The 22,431-nt window shown below is 31.0% G+C and overlaps 2 protein-coding genes across 4 annotated transcripts; both read left to right on the forward strand.

Annotated features, from left to right (window-relative positions):
* Window positions 1-3,761: 3,761 nt before the first annotated feature.
* LOC107936214 (BTB/POZ domain-containing protein At1g01640) lies at window positions 3,762-21,646 on the forward strand. Of its 3 annotated transcripts, none has more exons than XM_041091631.1 (5): window positions 3,762-3,936; window positions 4,018-4,072; window positions 4,460-4,493; window positions 20,605-20,751; window positions 20,847-21,646. In XM_041091631.1, exons 1-5 carry the CDS (start codon window positions 3,777-3,779, stop codon window positions 21,360-21,362), a joined length of 912 nt encoding a protein of 303 aa, XP_040947565.1. In that variant the 5' UTR covers window positions 3,762-3,776; the 3' UTR covers window positions 21,363-21,646. The 3 variants fall into 3 exon arrangements, with proteins under 3 accessions (XP_040947565.1, XP_040947564.1, XP_016724394.1); XM_041091630.1 differs by having other exon boundaries at window positions 3,776-3,936; window positions 4,018-4,138; XM_016868905.2 differs by lacking the exons at window positions 3,762-3,936; window positions 4,018-4,072; window positions 4,460-4,493 and adding exons at window positions 19,931-20,171; window positions 20,489-20,522.
* Window positions 4,610-5,446, forward strand: LOC121216184 (BTB/POZ domain-containing protein At3g56230-like; the record flags this gene model as incomplete). The annotated part of the gene is made up of 2 exons (XM_041091528.1): window positions 4,610-4,720; window positions 4,816-5,446. Coding segments are annotated over 2 exons (558 nt in total), but the record flags the coding sequence as incomplete, so codon positions are not given.
* Window positions 21,647-22,431: the final 785 nt, after the last annotated feature.

The raw sequence follows: 22,431 nt of genomic DNA on the forward strand, positions 1-22,431 counted from the left end.
ATATTATTTTAATAGTTTAATATTAAATTTGATTTAATACTTATCTTAATAGTATTTTATTAATTTAATATTAAAGTAATTATCTTAATATTAAATTTAATTTAATGTTTATCTTGTAGATAAATATTCTATTATTTTAATAAGATTTAATATTAAATTTAATCTAATATTTATCTTTATAAATATTATATTAATTTAATATTAAAATGAGTAAGTTTAATCATAATTGCAATCTCTAAACTCTCCCTATATAAAAAGATTCTTGTGTCATTATTTACACACGCTTAAATTCAAGAGAAAGTTGTATAGAGAAAATTCTCTGAAGAGATTATTCCAAAAAAATTGTAGATATATTTTTTTGACTTACAACTTGACCCAAAAGTTTAGAGAAATTACAAAATTACCCCACTGGTAATTTTTGTGAAAATTTTCTAATTCAAAGCGAGTCCACACTCAGCAAACGTGAGGTTGAAGATAGCAGAGAAGACTACTCGGTCAAAACCCTCATCCTAGACGGATCGAAAAGGTACAATTTTGATTAAGTATTTGTTACTTTAAATATCATAATCAATATCTTGTTTTAGAAAAAAATTTAAAACTCCGGTTTTTCCCTAAATTTATATTCCGCTGTGTTTTCAAAACCCATTTTCCAACACAAACAACTCCTCATGTTCGGGATCTACGACCAATTGATGAGCAAGTAGTATATCGAGATACTCAAGGAAGTCGGATGCAAGTGTTGCATTGGGATCTACAATCGACATGTGGGCCTCAAGGTTATTGTGTATGACAATGCCTCGACTTAGGTTCCCAATTGAAGACGCATAAACATTTCCATCGTCATTCATGCATTCATCGTTGATATCATCCGGGACGTCGTCTAGATCGGGATCATTATAATCTTCAACCTCGTGGTCAGAAGAACCATTATTATCATTTCCATCTTCGCCATCTGCATATGTCTCAATCAACACCAAATGTACTTATATACAGGGACCTAGGTTAAGGTTCTTAGATGCAAGTGGAGCATTAAGATCAATGTTGAACCTGTATATAGACAATCTTCTATCAATAGACGCTCTTAGAACCTTTATACACGGATCTTAAACTTTATATTCTTCACTTAATGGAGTGAAATCTTCACCTGGCTCCACATTAGTTAACTCAGCAAACAACTAAATCAGTTCAGTATGGCTACTCTGATTCTGGCAATAAAGTGCGGTCATTGTCTCCACGTCTTCATCGTCTACAAATTCCATCTCGGTGAATTTGATGGGATTTGACAAAACTGAGAATTTGTAGCATAGTTTCGAGATACTTCTCCCATAACGTCTAACAATTTTTGCACTGATCATTTTTTTCATACCATCAACCAACACGTTTCATTGCTATTTGTTGGCGACATTTAAATATACAACTAACTGTTGTTGTTAAAATTACTCCATTCAAATAAACACATATGAAGAATTGATTATCCATCTTCAATACTAAATCTGTAAAAATTATTAAATTTCTCGATAATTATTTAAAAAACAAGATTCTACTGTAAAAATATAATAAAATAAAATTAATATTGTACTAACCTTATGAATTCTTCTTTGTTTTCTCCTCTTCTACAATTTTTTTTTCTCCTTTCTTCTTATCAGTTAACTACTAAACTGTTAAGAATACATCATTTAAATAAGGTCTCGTGCAGGCTGAGAGCGCTCCTCCACATGGGTGTTGCCTGACAAAGTGCCTCCACTTGGGTGTCGCCTGACATGTCACCTCCACCCCTCCAACTCGATTCAGACACGTACTTTACCTATATTTTGGCAAGTAATATTGATGAAGTCATATAGGTACCCTCCACCAATAAAATATGATTTTTAACCCAATTATAACCTAATGATGACATGATGATCGTGGAATATTTTGGGTGGTGCTGCCACCTTGTCAAGCACCACCCGTTATCACTATTGCAAACGTTCCATCTTGATAAATAATCGGATTAGGATACCATTTGAATTAATATTTCTTTTCAGTATTAATGGGGTAAAAAACCCCAAAAAAATTTACATTAATCCACTATATTAAACCTTAAATTTATACTATATATCAAAAACAATATTTGGTTAAGCATCCACATAGCTTTTAATGTTGCTTTTTCTTTATTTATATATATAATGTACTTGTTTTTTCGTACTAAATTTATATATATAATTTCAAAATTGAAAACAATAATTATTTATATAAAAAAAAATTGTCTTTTGATAAACTCACGATTGAAGAAATACTATTTTTTTTTAGTAAAAAAAATTTGTTGTTAAGAGAAGATTTAGATAAATAAAAAGTTTACAAGTTTTCACACAAAAAAAAATCAATTTAATCCAGCTCAACCTTTTTCTTTTTGAACTCCAACATAAAGATGTTCGTAAATCAAGTTGAATGTCACTAAAATTTAAATTAGGTCCTGATAGACACGAATTAATTATTTTATAATGAAATATTTAAAATATTTAAATTAAAATAAAAATATTAATTTAAATTTAAAAATACCTTATTCAAACCCAAACCTAAATCCCTTTTTAGCTTTAAAAGTATCAATTATTCACTCTTTCTCTTTGGAAAGAAAAAGTAAGAAAAGGCAATTCCACTAACTTTCTTAGCAAGGAACGAAATGTCAGAGGCACGTGACAGCGTTGCCGCGGTTCAACCCAAATGGTCCGGTTTTAAATCTAGGTTTATGTAATTTTTTACCCTAAAAATTAAACCTAAAATCAACTTTGATATATATACATATGGTAAATTATTAAAACAGTTATTTTTGTTTGCCTCAGGTTATATTTTAGTTACTTATATTTGAAATGTTACGTTTTAGTCATTTACATTATTATGTTGTAACATTTTAATCATTGAGCCGTTAATTTTTTGTTAACGATGGAAACAGGGACGGAGCTGAGAGGAGCTGACAGGATTACAACGTTTCTTTCTATTTTTGGTTATTTGGTACATATCAAATTGATTAAATTATTGCTTCTATAAAGAGAATGAAACAATTTTAAACATCAGTATGTAAATTAGTTCTTTAACATAATTAAAATTTTGAAAGTTAGATTAAAATTAGAAAAATAATATATATCACTCAAATTTATTTAATTAAAAAATTAATTGTATTTATGAAACTAAAAATTATGAAAAATATATGTATTCTAATTTAAATATGAAACTAAAGCTATTAAAAGATGGTGTTGAGTATCATTTTGGGTAAAATGTATAATTGAAATTAATCCAATCCAAATATATATATCGTGACTAAATTTCAAATTTGTGAAGAGTACATTATTGTTGAGCATCAGCATTAATGTGCTTCAGCGCATTCGAACTCACGTTCTCTTATACTGACAATAATGATGATGTCAATTACACTCAACACTCATTAAGGTGACTCAATTGGCATCAACATTATTGTTAGTATAGGAGGATGTGGGTTTAGTGCGTTAAAGCACATTATGCTTCTTTTTATATACGGTGAGTAAATTCTAAATTTGTGAACAGTACATACACTTAAGACATATTTTTAGTTTCAATGTAAAATCAAACAAAAGATGTTAATATTTTAACCTAAATTTTGAAATCTAAAAACTAAAGAAAATAAAATTTTGAAATTAAAAATATAATAAATAAATTCTAAATTTATGAAAAATACAAATACTTATTTCATATTTTAACATGGAGTTTCACTTATAAAAGCCCCCACCACCAGTTATTGTTTTGGAAATAAAAAAGAGAAAGAAATGTTGTCTCCATTCGGCTCATCAACTCCTGCCTTCTCCAGTTCAAGCTTCGGCTCTTCATCTTCTACTCCATCAATCAATCCATTCGTCTTTTCATCTTCTGCCTCCTCCGGTTCAAGCTTATTCGCTGGACTCCCTTCATCAACTTCAAGCTTATCTGGTTTTGCCTTACAACCTCACAACATGTCTTGCAAAAATTTTCATCAACTTCTATTTTAGCTAATGTTGTCTATGTCTGTAGGAACAACTGCTGGTTGGGGGGCTCCAAATCCTTTCCAATCATCACCCAGTAGAAGGTTTTTATACCCTTCTTCTTTCTCCCGTAGAAGGTGTTTAAACCCTTCTTCTTTCTCCCGAAGAAGGTGTTTATTTATACCCTTCTTTCTAACTTTCTGCTGCTACATTTTGTAACCCGTCGCTGCTGCTTTAATCACCCTCTTGTTGCCTTTTTTTTTTTTTGAAAGAAAGAGATAATTACATGCATATAAGGGGTTAATAAGCTTATGTTTGTTGAATTATCCACGTCTGTTGTCTGTTTTCTTTGTTGTTGAAATATTTGATAGTCCCCCTGCGTTGCTTGTTAGCTAACACAAGTGTTAACTAATTGCCTCACGGCGTCCAAAAAAGTGTGTTTAAGGGATTTCCCTCCGCGATTTACTGTTTTCTTTCTTTGCTTATCTCAGCGCAAAGTCAACTGTCACTACACCCGTGAACGAGGTAATAATGTCTTCTTCTCTTTTCCAAATTTTGCGATATCCTTGTCAATCTTGTTTTACTCTGTTTCTGTCTATATTTCAAGAACCCATTGACGGATACTGAAGATGATTTGAGAAAGAGTAAGTTTCTTAAGTGGATTTATGGTGGCTTTCAAGGACCAAATTCACACCGATATAAAGCTTAAGCCTAACAATGGCCCCTGCATTTCAGCTCACAAATCTTTACTGGTAAACACTAAACAGGCCCTAACTATTTCTTTCTCAGATTATGTTGCTTTGACCCCTCGGACTGAAACATTGATCATGGATTGACCGATGTGTAGGCAGCAAGATCAGAAATCTTTAAGAACATACTAAGCTCAGACAACTGGAAGGCTCAACCGACCGATACTGATACGATCACACTATCAGAGTTAAGCACCGAAGAGCTCGAGTCCCTCCTAGAGTTTCTTTACACTGGGGATTTGCCTGCCGATAAGTTTAAGAATCATGTTTATGCGTTATGTGCTGCAGCTGATAAGTATGAGATTCCGTACTTACAAGAGTCGTGCGAGCGATACATGCTGAATTCCTTGAATGCATCGAACGCTCTCGATGTTTTAGATATATCGATTTTGTATCCGAAGAAGAAACTGAAGGAAACAACTTTGAACTTCATCGTCCGGAACATGAAGAGCATAGTTTCGTCGCAGAAGTATGAAGAATTTGCATCCAGCAACCCCCATCTTTGTGTTGAGGTTTCAAGGGCGTTTGTTGAAGCCAAATTTTGATGGAAGAGATGGGAATGGTAATAACATGCAGCCAATGGTATGGGAACAATGTCTAAACATCTATGTAACTATGACTTTTAGAACAAATGATCCTTTTTGATGAATCGCAGTATTAGTCTGTATGTCGATATTGACCAAATACTTTCATGAATTTGGTATATATACTAAAAGGGATGTTGTTGGACTTCTACTATAAACAACTGAGGTAGGGATTATACTAATAGTTACATATATGGTTGGATTTGGATGAGAGAGGAAATGATTACATCTTTTACTTGGTAATTAAAAGAAATGTCTTCTCCTTTAAATTTAAATATAAAGCAAGTGCGGGGATGATTGACAGAGAGCATGAAGAGAAGGGCAGAGCAGTTTAAGGCGGCATGCATGCATCAAAACGAGAGCACCGTAAATCCTTTGGTAGCAAAGGCGATGGCCTGTCTACAACCTTAAGTGTGATTAAGCACTAGCAGAGCAATAATTCTTCCTTCATTACTCAGTGACTCCTCCCTCTTCACTCTTCAGTTCTCAGCATTATAATTACAATTCTCGCCCTCTTTCTTTTCCTCGGCTTCCAGCGTCGTGACGAGGGTAGTTTTTCTCTTTTCAAGCTTTGGTTTTGACCGCCGTAAATTCCCAGTTTTGGCTATTGACATTTTATTTTTTTGTAAGATAATAAAAAATATTTCAGAAACAATAACTCTTGTTTACAATAGGTATACAACTGTTGTTTGAAAATAGCTATGTTATGTTCAGAACAAGGCTTTAGTTAGAACAATTGTCATCCAGTGTAGTTGTTATTTGAAAACAACTCTTGTTGAGAACAACTAAAGTTCGGAACAACCTCAACATTGAAAACAACAATGTTGAAAGCAATTCACTTTTGGTACAAGTCATAATAACCATTATTCAAAAACAACTATGATCTTGTGTTTCAAGAGATGTTCCACGAAAGGTGTTTCACCAAAATAGAAGAAATGGAATTAACCTGGAAAATGACAAGATTATTGGGTTATCTTCACTCTTGTGATGTTTCAGAGAGTTTGGCTTGGTGTTTCATATATGGAGGTAGTTAAGTGGTTATCCTTTTAACCTTTTCGTGAGCTCTTCTTCACTATTTTCCATCATCAACACCAACAAAACTCTTCATCATCCCCTCTTAACCATTAATTCCATTGTAACTAAAATTTATTCCATTATTCCTATTAATTGTCAACTTTGTAACTCTCATTTTCTGAGACACTATAGATAGAAGCATTTTCACAACTAGTGAAAGGACTTTTGGCACTTGACATTCTAACTCTCAAAGTTCTCTCTAAAATTCTCTCAATTTGTTTTCTCTGTTGAACCTTATCATCAACCACATTTCCCTTTCTCCACTTTACCAACAGCCACCTGCCATTGTGCTAAATGTTACTGAATTTGTTCCGGTCTATAACTTTTTTTTAAAAGCAAGGTTAAATGTTTTTAGTTAAAATTAGGAAAATAAAAATAAAATTTCAAATTTCAAATTTTTGAAAGCCCTAACTTCTAATATATGATTAATGAAAAAAATATAATTATATTGATCAATGGATGAACTTGAATCTGCAAAAGCTTATGTGGATAAAGTGAAAGAAGAAAATATAAGACTAAAAGTGATGTTACAAAAAATCCCAGAGTCAACCAATTCAACCACAGGTTAATTTCCTCTCCCTTTTTCTTTTGATGATAGAGAAATAGTTGGTTAATTATTTTACATGTAGAAAAATTTAATGTAATATCTTTTATAGTTATTTTATATTCTTAAATTATCATTATGGTTGTGTTTAAATTTAAATATATATTTTTATCATAAGTTTAAATCTTACTGCTATAGAACTCAATTTCACTGTTACAATGCTCAACCTCACCATCACCATTATTTTTAATCTCATTGGATTCAACTTCATTGTTATGCCTCCCTGTCACTCAAACACATATTAGCACCAAACGCATTGTTGACCTCCTCATTGACTCCATTTGAGGTAATGCCTCGATAGGCCACCCACTTCTCAAAAGAAGTCATTCACCCACCTTTAGGTATGAACACTCTCTAAGTGTAAACGCACTCTTGATATGATAAGGAGTCCATTTAGGTGCAACAACCTCATAATAATAAGGTCCTATGATATATGCTCATAGATATCCTTTTACACATTTGGCGAGATTGAACGATTATCCAATCACGTTATACCAGTGAATAAATGAATCTCTCGTATAAATACTTTGAGGAATGATGAAGAAAGAATTCATCTTCCGAAATCAATACTCCTATAATGTTTATAAATTGCCAACTTTTTAAGACTGTAGTAACTGACCAATTGATAAGTCTTGTAAAATTTTCTCTCTATAAAGTCAAACAATAAAAAGAGCAAGTTGGGTCGACGAGAGAAAAGATGTCTACATTAGGACCTCGTTCAAGTGTTGAATTTGGAATTTTGATGGTGGCATTAACTCCTATTTTTCTTTTTAATTTTTAAGTATTAAATATAATTCATTCTTTAATTTTCTATTTAATTGATTCATACTTTTTATTTCTAAACAATAAAATCATTAAAGTTCCATTTAAATGTTAGCATTTATTATAAATTTTATATTCAAATTTCAATATTTAAAACACTTAATATAATATTTTATATATAAATTTAACATTTTCCTTTTCTAATTTGATATTTAAGATTTTTTTGGGTAAATTTGACAAACATAATACAAATTACTGTCAATTTTTATGGGATGGTAGAAATAACTAATGTATGTTTGACACGTGGCAAAAGATGTGGAATTTCTTTTTGTTTTCAAATTGTCAATTATTTTAGTTTTATTTATTTATTGGATAAATTATATAGATAACCACCCAAACTATGAGAGTACTTCCGTTTTAGTCACTTAACTTTTCGGTTTGGCCAGCCTAATTTGGCAGATTCACAATCACCCAATTTGCCCAGCCTAATTTTATAAAATAAATATAACTAAATATAACAGTCCATATTACAAAATTTGGCCCAAATCACCTAAGCCCCAAACACCAAAATTAGAAAACCCTAGGCAGAAAGGCCCTAGGCGTCGCATGACCGCACACCAGCCTCTGCTCTCACACGTGTGCCTCCACGCCACCCTCCCTCCAAGCCGTACTTGCAACATAAAACAACAAAAGCAGCAAATGGACTAACGAACAAGAAAAAAAAAAGAACATACTGTATTTTTATTATTTTTACATTTTAGGCTATATAAAGCCAAACGAAAATTTGTAAAGGAACCCACGATTATTGAATCAGCAAAAAAAAGAAATCAAAAAAGCAATAAAAATACTTCACTCGTTTAAGGTGATTCTTCGGCTATCAATTTTTTTCTTCTTTTATTTCTTTGATTCATTGTTTTTTTCTATGCATAAAACGAAAAGAAAAAAAAGCAAAGAAGGACTTACCGTCGTGAGCACCGTCGGAATACCTCTTCCTTTCGTCGTAATCGGAATGGAAAGGGGTCTGAATGACGGAGGAGAGGACGAGGGCTGCGGCGCGATTTCGAAATGGCAAATGGGATTCTGACCGTTATATAGCCTCGAAAACAACGTCATTTTAAGCCAATTTTCAATGGCTCCAAAACGACACGATATTGAGCCATACCCGATGACCCGACCCAGATGCGGCTGAGACCCGCGTGTTTTAGGCCTGATGGGGTATTAGCACCATTAGCCCCTCTGATTTCCTTTATCATTTCAATTATGTTTTCTCTTTAATTTGAAATTGGCCCTGTAGTTTGATCGGATTTCATTTTACTCCAATGCAACGCTGCGTTTTGGAGGGCTAGGAATATTTCCGAATTGGCCCTCCATGTTACACGCACATTGCATATTTGCCCTCCATTTTGATTTATTTTTGTTTTTCTCCTTCCGGTTCTGTTATGATTTTAATTTAATCCTTTAGTCTGTTTGAGTTTGCTTGTTTCCTATTTTATTTAATCATTTTTTTTCCATTATTCTTGATATATTTAATTTTAATTCTAATAATGGTTTGATGTTAAAACATAACGTCATTTAAAATTTATTACTAATCTTAATTTATTGTATATTATTATTATAAATTTATCAGTCACTGTTATAGAATTTGTGTTTTATTATTTTAAGTTCATTATGTATGTTGTTTTAAATCTATTATGTATTATTGTTTTAAAATTATTGTGTATTATTATTTTAAAGTTACTATGTATTATTATTTAAAGTTATCTCATATTTATTTTATTGTTTTAATCATAATTTGTACATATCTTAATGTTTTCATTTTATTTATAAAATTCATTTTCACATTTTGTTATTTCTTTTTTTTTTAAATTGTTCTTTATAAAAAAAATAAAACTCTCATGTGATATTATTATTTTATTTTTGTATTGATTTTACATCATTATGTTAATTTAAAGGACATTTAAATATGTTTATGTTTGTAAAAGATTTTTTTATTATTTAATATGTACATATAATTTATATTTTAAAGCCCTATTCCATTATATTTTATCTATTTCAGCTTTTATATGCGTTATTATACGTACATTATCATTTAAATTAAATCTTTCATTTTATATGTATTTTTAAAAAAATAAATGTCTTATTTTGCTTGTTATTTTTTATGTATTTAGTGTATCTTGTAAAATAGATTGATAGTTCGTTTATTTTTTGAATGTTGATAATGTTAGTATTTGCACAATAGATGATTAAGATTATCAATGCTAGGCTTGTTTGCATTTTTATCTATTGTTCGTTCATTAATCAATAGCGTACATTTTGGGTTTATGTGTTATCCCTTTTATGTTGCATATTATTAACCAATTGCATTTCACTTGTTTAAAAGATTGTAGTTGATTTAAACATTGAAATCGTTTTAGCCATAAGTTTTCAAAACATTTGGCATCCAAAATTTTTGAAAAGATTGTACCCTAACTTACTGGCCTTTCAATTTATTTCGCTAATTTTAAGTAGCCGAACATCCCTTTTTTTTCAATAAAATCGTACAGATTTTAAATAAAAGTTTTTCGGGATTTCAAAATGTTGGATCCTAACTCATTGGATTCCTAAAAATAAATGCAATATTCGGCGTTTAGGAAATTTCGAGAGATTGAACCCTAACTTATTCGGTTCTGATTTTTCGTTCGACCTAAATAACCAAATATCCTTCTCAAAATGCATGAGTTTTAGAAGTCAAAAGATAAACTTAATTTTGAAGATTAAAAATGTTGCGCCATAACTCACTGGGTGTGACATTTTATTTCTTTGAAATAAGAGTGTTTTATTATTTAATTCAATTTATTCAAGTTAAAAGGATCGTATTTTAAAATCTTTTCAAAATTTTGACACTAAGACATTAAACAATCAATGGGAGTTATGAGGGTGCTAAACCTTCCTCGTACGTAATCGAATCCCGAACCTGTTTTCTCAAATTTTGCAGACCAAAATTGTTCTTAAGGTGAGCCAATCACACCTCAATAAAGGATCGGTGGCGACTCTAATTTTTATTTTTAAAGTCGACAACTAATTTTTGTTTTCAAAAAGTGGTTTCGACATTTATCTTGTAGAAAAACATTCTATTATTTTAATAAGATTTAATGTTAAATTTAATCTAATATTTATCTTTATAAATATTATATTAATTTAATATTAAAACGAGTAAGTTTAATCATAATTGCAATCTTTAAATTCTCTCTATATAAAAAGAGTCGTGGGTCATTATTTACACGCACTTAAATTCAAGAGAAAGTTGTATAGAGAAAATTTTCTGAAGAGATTATTCCAAAAAATTTGTAGATATTTTTTTGACTTACAATTTGACCCAAAAGTTTAGAGATATTACAAAATTACCCCACTGGTAATTTTTGTAAAAATTTTATGATTCAAAATGAGCCTACACTCGGCAAACGCGAGCTTGAAGATAGTAGAGAAGATTACTCGGTCAAAGCTCTCATCCTAGATGAATCGAAAATGTACAATTTTGATTAAGTGTTTATTACTTTAAATATCATAACCAATATCTTGTTTTAGAAAAAAAATTTAAATCTTTGGCTTTTCCCTAAATTTATTTTTCGCTGTGTTTTCAAAATCTATTTTTCCAACACAAACAACTCCTCATGTTCGGGATCTACGGCCAATCGATGAGCAAGTAGTATATCGAGATATTCAAGGAACTCGGATGCATGTGTTTCATTGGAATCTACAATCGACATGTGGGCCTCAAGATTATTGTGTATGACAATGCCTCGACTTAGGTTCCCAATTGAAGACGCATAAACATTTCCATCGTCATTCATGCATTCATCGTTGTTATCATCCGAGACCTCGTCTAGATCAGGATCATTATAATCTTCAACTTCATGATCAGAAGAACCATTATTATCATTTCCATCTTCACCATCTGCATCGGTCTCAATCAACACCGAATGTATTTATATACAGAGACCTAGGTTAAGGTTCTTAGATGCAAGTGGAGCATTAAGATCAATGTTGAACCTGTGTATAGACAATCTTCTATCAATAGACGCTCTCAAAACCTTTTTGCACGAAGCTTAAACTTTTTATTCTTCACTTAATGGAGTGAAATCTTCACCTGGCTCTACATTTGTTGTAATGGCCTGAATTTTCAGTGGTGTCGGAATGGTGATTCGAGATCACTAAATCTGAAAAATGAGTAGAAAATATTATTAATTTAGTGAGTACAAGTTAAATGTGAAGTTAGGAAAATTTTGAAATAGTGAATAGTGTGCTAGGAATAAATATTAAAATAATTAGAATCAGAAATGAGGTATAGAGACCTCAAACTCATAAATCGAGCTATAAATATTTTTAGAAATATTTATAGAGTGTCATTGAGTTGGTATTAAATTTTCGTTAGAAAATTTTAACATTTGGATAGTCAATTAACTAAAAAGGACTAAATTGAAAATAGTGTAAAATTTGTTAAATTGTGATTAAATAGCTTAAGTGACTAATGAGGAGGGATTTAAAAGGCAATTAGGCCCAAAATTATAAGGGCTGGATGGTTGGGCAAGAAAAATCAGCAAGATGGTAAGGAGAAACAAGGGCAAAATTGGAAACTTTACAAATTAAATATATAAAACAAAGTCAAAAGTGAAAACTCTAGAGATTTCTTCACAATTTATCAGAAAAACGCCATAGGAGGTCTAAAACAAGCTGGTTTTTACTATATTTGACTCATGTAAGTTTAATTCTTGATTATTTCTTCTAATTTTTGTGATTTTGATACCTTTTACAATTAGGTCCAACTAATTATTTCATTAGTTTTTTATTTCATGGCTGATTTTGAGAGTTACCATTGATGAGTGCTGAATTTTTATGATGAATTAACATAGAATTAAAGCTTTAATTTTATTATATGAATATTTTATTAAGTAAATTTGATAAAAATTGATTTTAGGGACCTAATTGTGAAAAAGTTTTGAATTAGGGTTTGGTGTTGCGGTTTTGAATGTCAAAAGCTATACAGTGGTATAAAACAGTTGGACAAGGTGTTAATTGAGAAAAATTAAATGACTTGAAGGGTTAATTGAGTAGGGACCAAATTGTAAAAATCGTAAAGTTTGGGGTAAAAGTGTAATTTCGAAAATTAAAGGGGTATAAATTGTGAAATTAATTAGAATTGAATTAGATGCTGATGAATGAATAAATTTTTATTTTAGATCAAGAATACGAAGATAAACGAGGAAATGAGAAAATTATCGATTAGTCACTAAACTTCTGCAACTTTTCCAAAGTAGTCAGGTAAGTTCATATGGCTGAAATTTAATGATTAAATTTTAATTTCATGAATTATATAGTGTATGATAAAATATATTTGTTGATGGATTGAAAATAAAATAACAATGCGAAAACCGAATAAATGATCAAATTGAGCGGAACGTCGAATTTGAGTACTTCTGATCAGTGATAAGTGGTAGCTTTAGCTACACTTATCTGATTAGTGACAAGTGACAAGTGATAAGTGATAAGTGGTAGCTTAGCTACACTTATCTGATCAGTGACAAGTGACAAGTGATCAGTGGTAGCTTAGCTACACTTATCTGATCAGTGACAAGTAACAAGTGATAAGTGGTAGCTTAGCTACACTTATCTGATCAGAGATAATAGATAAATGATAAGTGATTCCGTGTAAGATCATAGCTGGGCTATGGCATCGGTATGTGTTATGTGATTATGTGAAAGACCATAGTTGGACTATGGCATCGAGGAAATGAAGTACTCAATTCTGTAAGACGTTCACTAATTTTGATAAAGTCGGTAAGTGTTACATAGACTCATATTCAAGTGGTAGATTTATCGTAGTTATTGAAATTGAGCTCAATTAAATGATTTCATCAATTGGATATTGTGTATGGCAGGAAGTGTAGTGAATAATAAGATGTGAAGTATTATGATTAGTTCGGTAAGATTTATCTTAAATGCCTATGAACTTACTAAGCTTTCTATAAGCTTACTTGTCTGTGTTTATTGTTTCTTGTAGATTGACATATAAATATGTTCGGAGGATCGGATCTACATCAAGAATCACACTATCCAGATTTACTCCGATAGATTTTGTTAAATAACTTTTTGATTTACATGGCATGTATAGGGAATTGAAGTAAAAAGTAATAGAATTAATGACTAAGTATGCAAAGTAAATCTGAATGTGATGGTTGTGTTAGACATTGAAATATACATGTTTTTAGCTTGAAATGGTTGATTGGTTGAACTTTATTAGCATTTAAATGAAGTAGTTGAGATACTGAAATTGGTTGTGATTTGAAAATTGCAGGGAAGGTTAGATAATAATAAAGGGGTTATATTGAATTTTTTTAAAAATAATAATAATAAAATTGCAATGGAACAGTTTTTGGACAGCAACATTGTTGTAAATTTGAAAAATCACCAAAAATGGTGGGAATTGAATTAGAAGCTGAGTGAGATATGAAATTAAAGCTGAATGAGTCTACTTTCACATGAAATGAATAGATAAGCAAAAGAGTTATATATTTTTAGATATTTGAATTTTAGTGAGACAGGGTAAGAATGGTTTTTGAAGTCCCCTGTTCTGAATTTAGAAATTCATTAAAAATTGTACAGAAGGAATTATGAGTTATAATTTATATGTCTGCATTCCTTAATGAGTCTATTTTAAGTACAAATAAGTGGAAGCACCATATGAAGTCTGTACAATGAGATAATTGAATTTTAGTGACGAGAGGTTAGGATAGTCAATCAGTGAAATAGGGGAGAATTAAAAGAATAAAATGTACAAATTGGATAAACCAAAAATTCTAAAAATTTTATGATAAGAAGATATATGAGTCTAGTTTCAAAAAATTTATGGATCTAAATTTCTAGTTTCTTAACTCGAGTTATAATTAATTTAGTAACTACTGCGCAGGTGGACAGCTTTATTGTGAATGGTGAAATTAATTTTGAAAGTAAATTTTTATGCCCCGAACTTTTAAGTTAAGTCAAGTAACACTTCATGCTCGACTCTGGCAACGGTCTCGGGTAAGGGGTGTTACATTAGTTAACTCAGCAAAGAACTAAATCAATTCAGTATGGCCACTCCGATCCTGACAATAAAGTGCAACCATTGTCTCCACGTCTTCATCGTCTACAAATTCCATATCGGTGAATTTGATGGGATTTGACAAAACTGAGAATTTGTAGCATAGTTTCGAGATACTTCTCCCATAACGTCTAACCATTTTTGCACTGATCATTTCTTTCTTACCATCAACCAACACATTTCTATTAAGTCTCATTACTATTTGTTGGCGACATTTAAATATACAACTAACTATTGTTGTTAAAATTAATCCATTGAAATAAACACATATGAAGAATTGATTATCCATCTTCAATACTAAATCTGTAAAAATTATTAAATTTCTCGATAATTATTTTAAAAACAAGATTCTACTGTAAAAATATAATAAAATAAAATAAATGTTCTACTAACCTTATGAATTCTTCTTTTTTTTCTCCTCTTCTACAATTTTTTTTCTCCTTTCTTCTTATCAGTTAACTGCTAAACGGTTAAAAAGACATCATTTTAATAAGGTCTGGTGTCGGCTGAGAGCGCTCCTCCACATGGGTGTTGCCTAACAAAGTGCCTCCATTTGGGTGTCGCCTGAAATGTCACCTTCACCCCTCCAACTCGATTCAAACCCGTATTTTACCTATATTTTGGCGAGTAATATTGATGTCGTCATATAAATACCCTCCACCTGTAATGACCCAAAATTCACGGGCATCAAAAAAGTATAATATCGGGCCTCCGTCTTAGTAAACTGAGTTTGAAAATAATTATTAGAAATATTTACTAGACTAGTTGTATATTTAATTAGGTTTTAGAAAGGTGAATTTAGCTTAATTAAGAGTAATTAGGAAAAAGGATTAAATTGCAATAGAAGTGAAAGTTTAATTATAGATTAAAAGAAAATAATAAGGACTAAATAGGCAATTATGCCAATTGCCAAATTTGATGCGGCATAAGCATAAAAATTTAAGATTTTTTATGTGTTAAAATATGTTATTAAATTATTATTGTTATTATTATTATATTATAAAATAAATAAGATGGTGACAAATGTATGGTAGTAATTTACACATGTGTCATGATAATAATCGTAAAAATACACTCGTAGTAAAATTTTGTCATTACTTATTATATAAGAAAATATTATTATATTATATTATTAAAATATTACATTTATTAAATAATAAACAAAACATAAAATAAAAGAAAGTAAAAGAAAGAAACAAAGAAGAAAAGAAACAGAGAAGCAAACGAAACATCGGAAACAAAGAAGAAAAAGAAAGAAAAAGGGAAAATAGGGTTTTTGAAGCTTGAAATTTAATTTAGTAAGTCAATTAAGCCCTTTTCTTTTAATTTTGATGTTTTAGAAGCTTTAGAGTAGAGTTTTGATGAAATTAAGTTGAGGTTTTGAAAGTTTATAGGTTTTTAAGTATGGTTCATGTTGAATAAATTGTTGAATTAGGGATTTAATTGAATGAATTTTAAGTTAGAATTGATAAAGGGATTAAATTGTAAAAGAAACTATAACTTTTATGTTTTAGGGACTAAATTGAGAGAAATTCGAAATTATGAAAAAATGATAAAAATTAGATAGTTAAATGTGAGTTTGGTAAGAAATTAAGTAGTAAAAAGGTATGAATTGAGAAAGAAAAATTTATATGTTTAGTTAGGATTAAATTAGAATTAAAGTAAAAGTTAGATAAAAATTTCAGCAATTAAATTGTTTTGTGTTAATGATTGTGAAATTATTTTAATTGTTCATAGCTAATATCGAGCCTGAAGCATCGGCCCAAAAAGGAAAAGAAAAGATCGTCGAGGATTAAATCCGAGGAGAATTCCGGTTTGTATTACTATAATTCAAGTTATTTATTATTAAATGTTAAATTTAATTTATATGTTTGGTAAATAAAATGTGAGGTAAGTATTATTATTATTATTATTATTATTATGAGTGAGATTTAAATTGAATAGTTAATGTGAATTAATAATTAAATTGTTTGTTGATTGAAAAATAATTAGTGATTTGAATTTGATTGGAAAATGAATTAAAAATATGAATTGAATAAAAGTGAATTAAATTATGATTATGTATGAATATGTGAATTGTGTATTGATTGAAAAGTTGTTTGAATTGAATCAAAGTATGTTTATATGTGAATATCTGAAATATGTATTGGTATTGAAAGGAATATTGACTTGAAAATGGAAAAGTGAATTTTGAATCGAATTGTGATTGAAAGTGAAAAAGTGAAATTGAATTGAAATGTGAATTTGGAGACCCTATTAACTAGTCGGGCTGAGTCAGATATAGTTGGCATACCTTAGGATTGGAAGAGTTCAGGGATACTTTGACCTCGAGTCGATGAGACACTGGGTGTCACTATATTTCTTCGAATAGATTCGATGAGGTACTGGGTACCAACTTTCTTCGGCTTTGCCGATGAGACACTGGGGGTCAACTATTACTTCGAACTATCTGATGAGGCACTGGGTGCCATTCTGGTGTGTTTGGTTGGATCCGTGTATCCGCCAAAGTCCGAGTTTTGTTAATAGGGTAAATAATGAAATGATAAACAGAACGAGTTAATCAAATGCGCTACTGAAATGAAATGAAAAAGTTGAATTATGAATTGAAATGTGATATGAGATTAAGAAATGAACCTAAGGTTCATGATATGTCTAAAAATCAAATTGTAGATGTATGATATTAATTGATGAATTGCTACTGTTGAGATATTGAATTAAAATCTGTATATAAGATTTATGCATTATATGTTTATTATTTTTATAATTTGAATTATGGTAATACCACTGAGTATAAAATACTCAGCGTACGGTTGTTTCCGTGCACAGGTCGATAGAAGTCAAAGGTCCCGGTTCAGCATCCAGATTAATCCCGGCTTCAGCATAACTTTGGTGATGTATACTTTCTTTTAGCAATGTGGCATGTACATAGAATGTGTATAAAGATTATTATGTTTTAATATAAATGGTTAAAAATGTTAGTATTACAAGTTTATGAATTATAATGAAAGAAGTTTATCTATTTTTATTTAATTAGTACATTGTAAAATTTAAATTGATATTATGTTGATTGAGTTTGATTAGAAGGTATTTAGAATAGAAAATGAGAATGTGACATGAATTGGTCGATTTGATTATATTTGAAAATGTTATAATTTTAATTGCAGGAGGTTTTATATAAAAATAAGCAGAAATGCTGCCGAAATTTTTATAAAAAAATATAAAAATATATAACATAAAAAAATGAAATAAAGTCAATTGGTAAACAAACATAAGAATTTTTTATTTATTTTAATATGTTGGTTATTATTTAAGAATTATTTGTAAATTGTTTAATATGTCCGGTAATACCTCGTAATCCTGTTCCGGCGACGGTTTAGGATTAGGGGGTGTTCAATAATAAAATATGATTTTTTTAACCCAGTTATGACCTAATGATAACATGATGATTGTAGAATATTTTGGGCAGTATAGCCACCTTGTCAAGCACCACCCATTATCACTATTGCAAACGCGATAAATAATCGGATTAGGATACCATTTGAATCAATATTTCTTTTCTGTATTAATGGGGTAAAAAAACCCCAAAAAATTTACATTAATCCACTATGTTAAACCTTAAATTTATACTATATATCAAAAACAATATTTGGTTAAGCATCCACATAGCTTTTAATGTTGCTTTTTCTTTATATATACATAATATAGTTGTTTTTTGGTACTAAATTTTTATATATAAATTCAAAATTGAAAAAAATTGTCTTTAATATACTAACGATTGAAGAAATCTTAATTCTTTTAGTAAAAGAATTTTGTTGTTAAGATAAGATTTAGATATAATAAATAAAAAAGATTAATTTAATCCATCTAAACTTTTTCTTTTTTGAACTCGATGTTGGGTCCTGATAGACGCAAATTAATTATTTTATAATGAAATATTAAAAATATTTAAATTGAAGCAAAAATACCTTATTCTAACGCAAAACCTAAATTACCAGCTGGACAACACTACTTTTGAACAAATCCCCTTTTTAGCTTTAAAAGTATCAATTATTCACTCTTTCTCGAAAAACTAAGAAAAGCCAATTCCACTAACTTTCTTAGCAAGGAAGGAAATGTCAGTGGCACGTCCTCATTTTTTACCCTAAAGGATTAAACTTATTAAAATAGTTCAAGTTATATTTTAGTCACTTATTTTTGAAATGTTACGTTTTAGTCACTAAACCGTTAACATTTTTGTTGACGATGGAAACAGGGACGGAGCTGACAGGATTACAACGTTTCTTTCTATTTTTGGTTATTTGGTACATATCAGATTGATTAAATTTTTGATTCTGTAAAGAGAATGAAACAATTTTAAACACCAACATGCAAATTAGCTCTTTAACATAATTAAAATTTTGAAAGTTACATTAAAATTAGCAAAATGATATATATCACTCCAAATATATTTAATTAAAAAATTAATTGTATTTTATGAAACTAAAAATTATGATAAATATATGTATTCTAATTTAAATATGAAACTAAAGCTATTAAAAGATGGTGTTGAGTATCATTTTGGGATTAATGTATAATTGAAATTAATCTAATCCAAATATATATGACGTGACTAAATTTCAAATTCGTGAAGAGCACATTATTGTTGAGCATCAGCATTAATGTGCTTCAGCGCATTCGAACTCATGTTCTCTTATACTAACAATAATGATGATATCAATTATGCTTAACACCCATTAAGGTGACTCAATTGGCATCAATATTATTGTTAGTATAGGAGAATGTGAGTTTGAGTGCGTTGAAGCACATTATGTTTTTTTTATATAAGGTGAGTAAATTCTAAATTTGTGAACAGTACATGCACTTAAGACATATTTTTAGCTTCAATATAAAATTAAACAAAAGATGTTAATAGTTTAACCTAAATTTTGAAATCTGAAAAGGAAAGAGAATAAAATTTTAAAATTAAAAGTATAAGGACTAAATTCTAAATTTATGAAAAATACAAAGACTTATTTCATATTTTAACCATTTAGAAGTTTCACTTATAAAAGCCCCCACCACCAGAGCAGCCACTGCAAAGAGTTATTGGTTTTTAATCTAAAACGATCAGAAGGAAGTAGGAAATACAAAAGAGAAAGGAATGTCTTCTGCATTCAACTTCGGCTTTTCATCTTCTTTTCCATCGAGCTTTTCATCTTCTAATCCATCGAGCTTTTCATCTTCTACTTCATCGACAGCTCCTGGCTTCGGCTTTTCATCTTCTACTGCATCATTCGGCTCTTCATCTTCGGCTTCTTCTTTCTCCAGTAGAAGGTATTGATACCCTTCTTTCTAACTATCTGCTGCTACATTTTGTAACCCTTCGCTGCTGCTTGAATCACCCTCTTCTTGTTGCCTTTTTTTTGTGAAAGAAATAGATAATTACATGCATACAAGGGTTTAATAAGCTTATGTTTGTTGAATTACCCATGTCTGTTGTCTGTTTTCTTTGTTGTTGATATATTTGATAGGCCCCCTGCGTTGCTTGTTAGCTAACACAAGTGTTAACTAATTGCCTCACGGCGTCCAAAAAAGTGTGTTTAAGGGATTTACCTCGGCGATTTACCGTTTTCTTTCTTTGCTTATCTCAGCGCAAAGTCAATATTCACGACACCCGTGAACGAGGTAATAATGTCTTCTTCTCTTTTCCAAATTTTGCGATATCCTTGTCAATCTTGTTTTACTCTGTTTCTGTCTATATTTCTAGAAACCATTGACGGATACTGAAGATGATTTGAGAAAGAGAATAAGTTTCTTAAGTGGATTTATGGTGGCTTTCAAGGACCAAATTCACACTGATATAAAGCTTAAGCCTAACAATGGCCCCTGCATTTCAGCGCACAGATCTTTACTGGTAAACACTAAACAGGCCCTAACTATTTCTTTCCCAGATTATGTTACTTTTGACTCCTCGGACTGAACATTGATCATGGATTGACCGATGTGTAGGCAGCAAGATCAGAAATCTTTAAGAACATACTAAGCTCAGACAACTGGAAGGCTCCACCGACCGATACTGATACGATCACTCTATCAGAATTAAGCACCGAAGAGCTCAAGTCCCTCCTAGAGTTTCTTTACACTGGGGATTTGCCTGCCGATAAGTTTAAGAATCATGTTTATGCGTTATGTGCTGCAGCTGATAAGTATGAGATTCCGTACTTACAAGAGTCGTGCGAGCGATACATGCTGAATTCCTTGAATGCATCGAATGCTCTCGATATTTTAGATTTATCGAATTTGTATTCGAAGAAGAAACTGAAGGAAACAACTTTGAACTTCATCGTCCGGAACATGAAGAGCATAGTTTCGTCGCAAAAGTATGAAGAATTTGCATCCAGCAACCCCAATCTTTGTGTGGAGGTTTCAAGGGCGTTTGTTGAATCTAGAGGTGCTCATGGGCAGGGCCGCCCGGCCTGGTTCGAAGGCCCGCCCGGAATTTGGGAGGGTTTGGGTAGAAAATAGGCCCGAAATATGGGCCGGGCCTGGGCCTAGTTAGCAGGCCGAAATTTTTTCCGGGCCTGGCCCGGCCCGGCCCATAAGCACCTCTAGTTGAATCCATATTTTGATGGAAAAGATGGGAATGGTAATAACATGCAGCCAATGGTATGGGAACAATGTCTAAACATCTATGTAACTATGACTTTTAGAATTTGGTAAGATCGCAGTATTAGTATGTATGTCGATATTGACCAAATACTTTCATGAATTTGGTATATATACTAAAAGGAAAAGGAATGTTGTTGGAATTCTACTATAAACAACTGAGGTAGGGATTATACTAATAGTTACTTGTATGGTTGGATTTGGATGGGAGAGGAAAAGATTACATCTTTTACTTGGTAATTAAACGAACAAGTAGATGTCTTCTCCTTTAAATTTAAATATAAAGCAAGTACGGGGATGGAGAAGAGCAGAGCAGTTTAAGGCGGCATGCATGCATCAAAACGAGAGCACCGTAAATCCTTTGGTAGCAGAGGCGATGGCCTATCTACAACCTTAAGTGTGATTAAGCACTAGCAGAGCAATAATTCTTGCTTCATTAGTCAGTTACTCCTCCCTCTTCAGTTCTCAGCATTATAATTACAATTCTCGCCCTCTTCTTTTCCCTCGGCTTCCAGCGTCGTGACGAGGGTAGTTTTTCTCTTTTCAAGCTTTGGTTTTGACCGGTGTAGATTCCCAATTTTAGTTATTAACATTTTATTTTTTTGTAACATACTAATATCAGAAAATTGTGCTACTTAAGTAGAACTACTAGCATCTTCATTTCATTTAATATCTCTTTCGAAACAATAACTCTTGTTTACAATAGGTATGCAACTATTGTTCAAGAATTGCTATGTTCAGAGCAAGGCTTTAGTTAGAATGATTGCCATCCAGTGTAGTTGTTATTTGAAAACAACTCTTGTTAAGAACAACTAAAGTTCGGAATAACCTTTACATTAAAAACAACTATGTTGAAAGCAATTCACTTTTGGAACAAGTCATAATAACCATTATCCAAAAACAACCATCATCTTGTGTTTCAAGAGAT

This window comes from Gossypium hirsutum, chromosome D04, assembly GCF_007990345.1.
Source record: "Gossypium hirsutum isolate 1008001.06 chromosome D04, Gossypium_hirsutum_v2.1, whole genome shotgun sequence".
NCBI lineage: Eukaryota > Viridiplantae > Streptophyta > Magnoliopsida > Malvales > Malvaceae > Gossypium > Gossypium hirsutum.

Bases quoted from the DNA above. Each gene is read 5' to 3' on its own strand.
- LOC107936214 (XM_041091630.1), top strand. From the start codon at position 3,777: ATGTTGTCTCCATTCGGCTCATCAACTCCTGCCTTCTCCAGTTCAAGC. The intron at 4,139-4,459 runs GTGTTTATTTAT...TGCTTATCTCAG, and splicing joins TCTTCTTTCTCCCGAAGAAG to CGCAAAGTCAACTGTCACTA. The intron at 4,494-20,604 runs GTAATAATGTCT...CTATATTTCTAG, and splicing joins TCACTACACCCGTGAACGAG to AAACCATTGACGGATACTGA.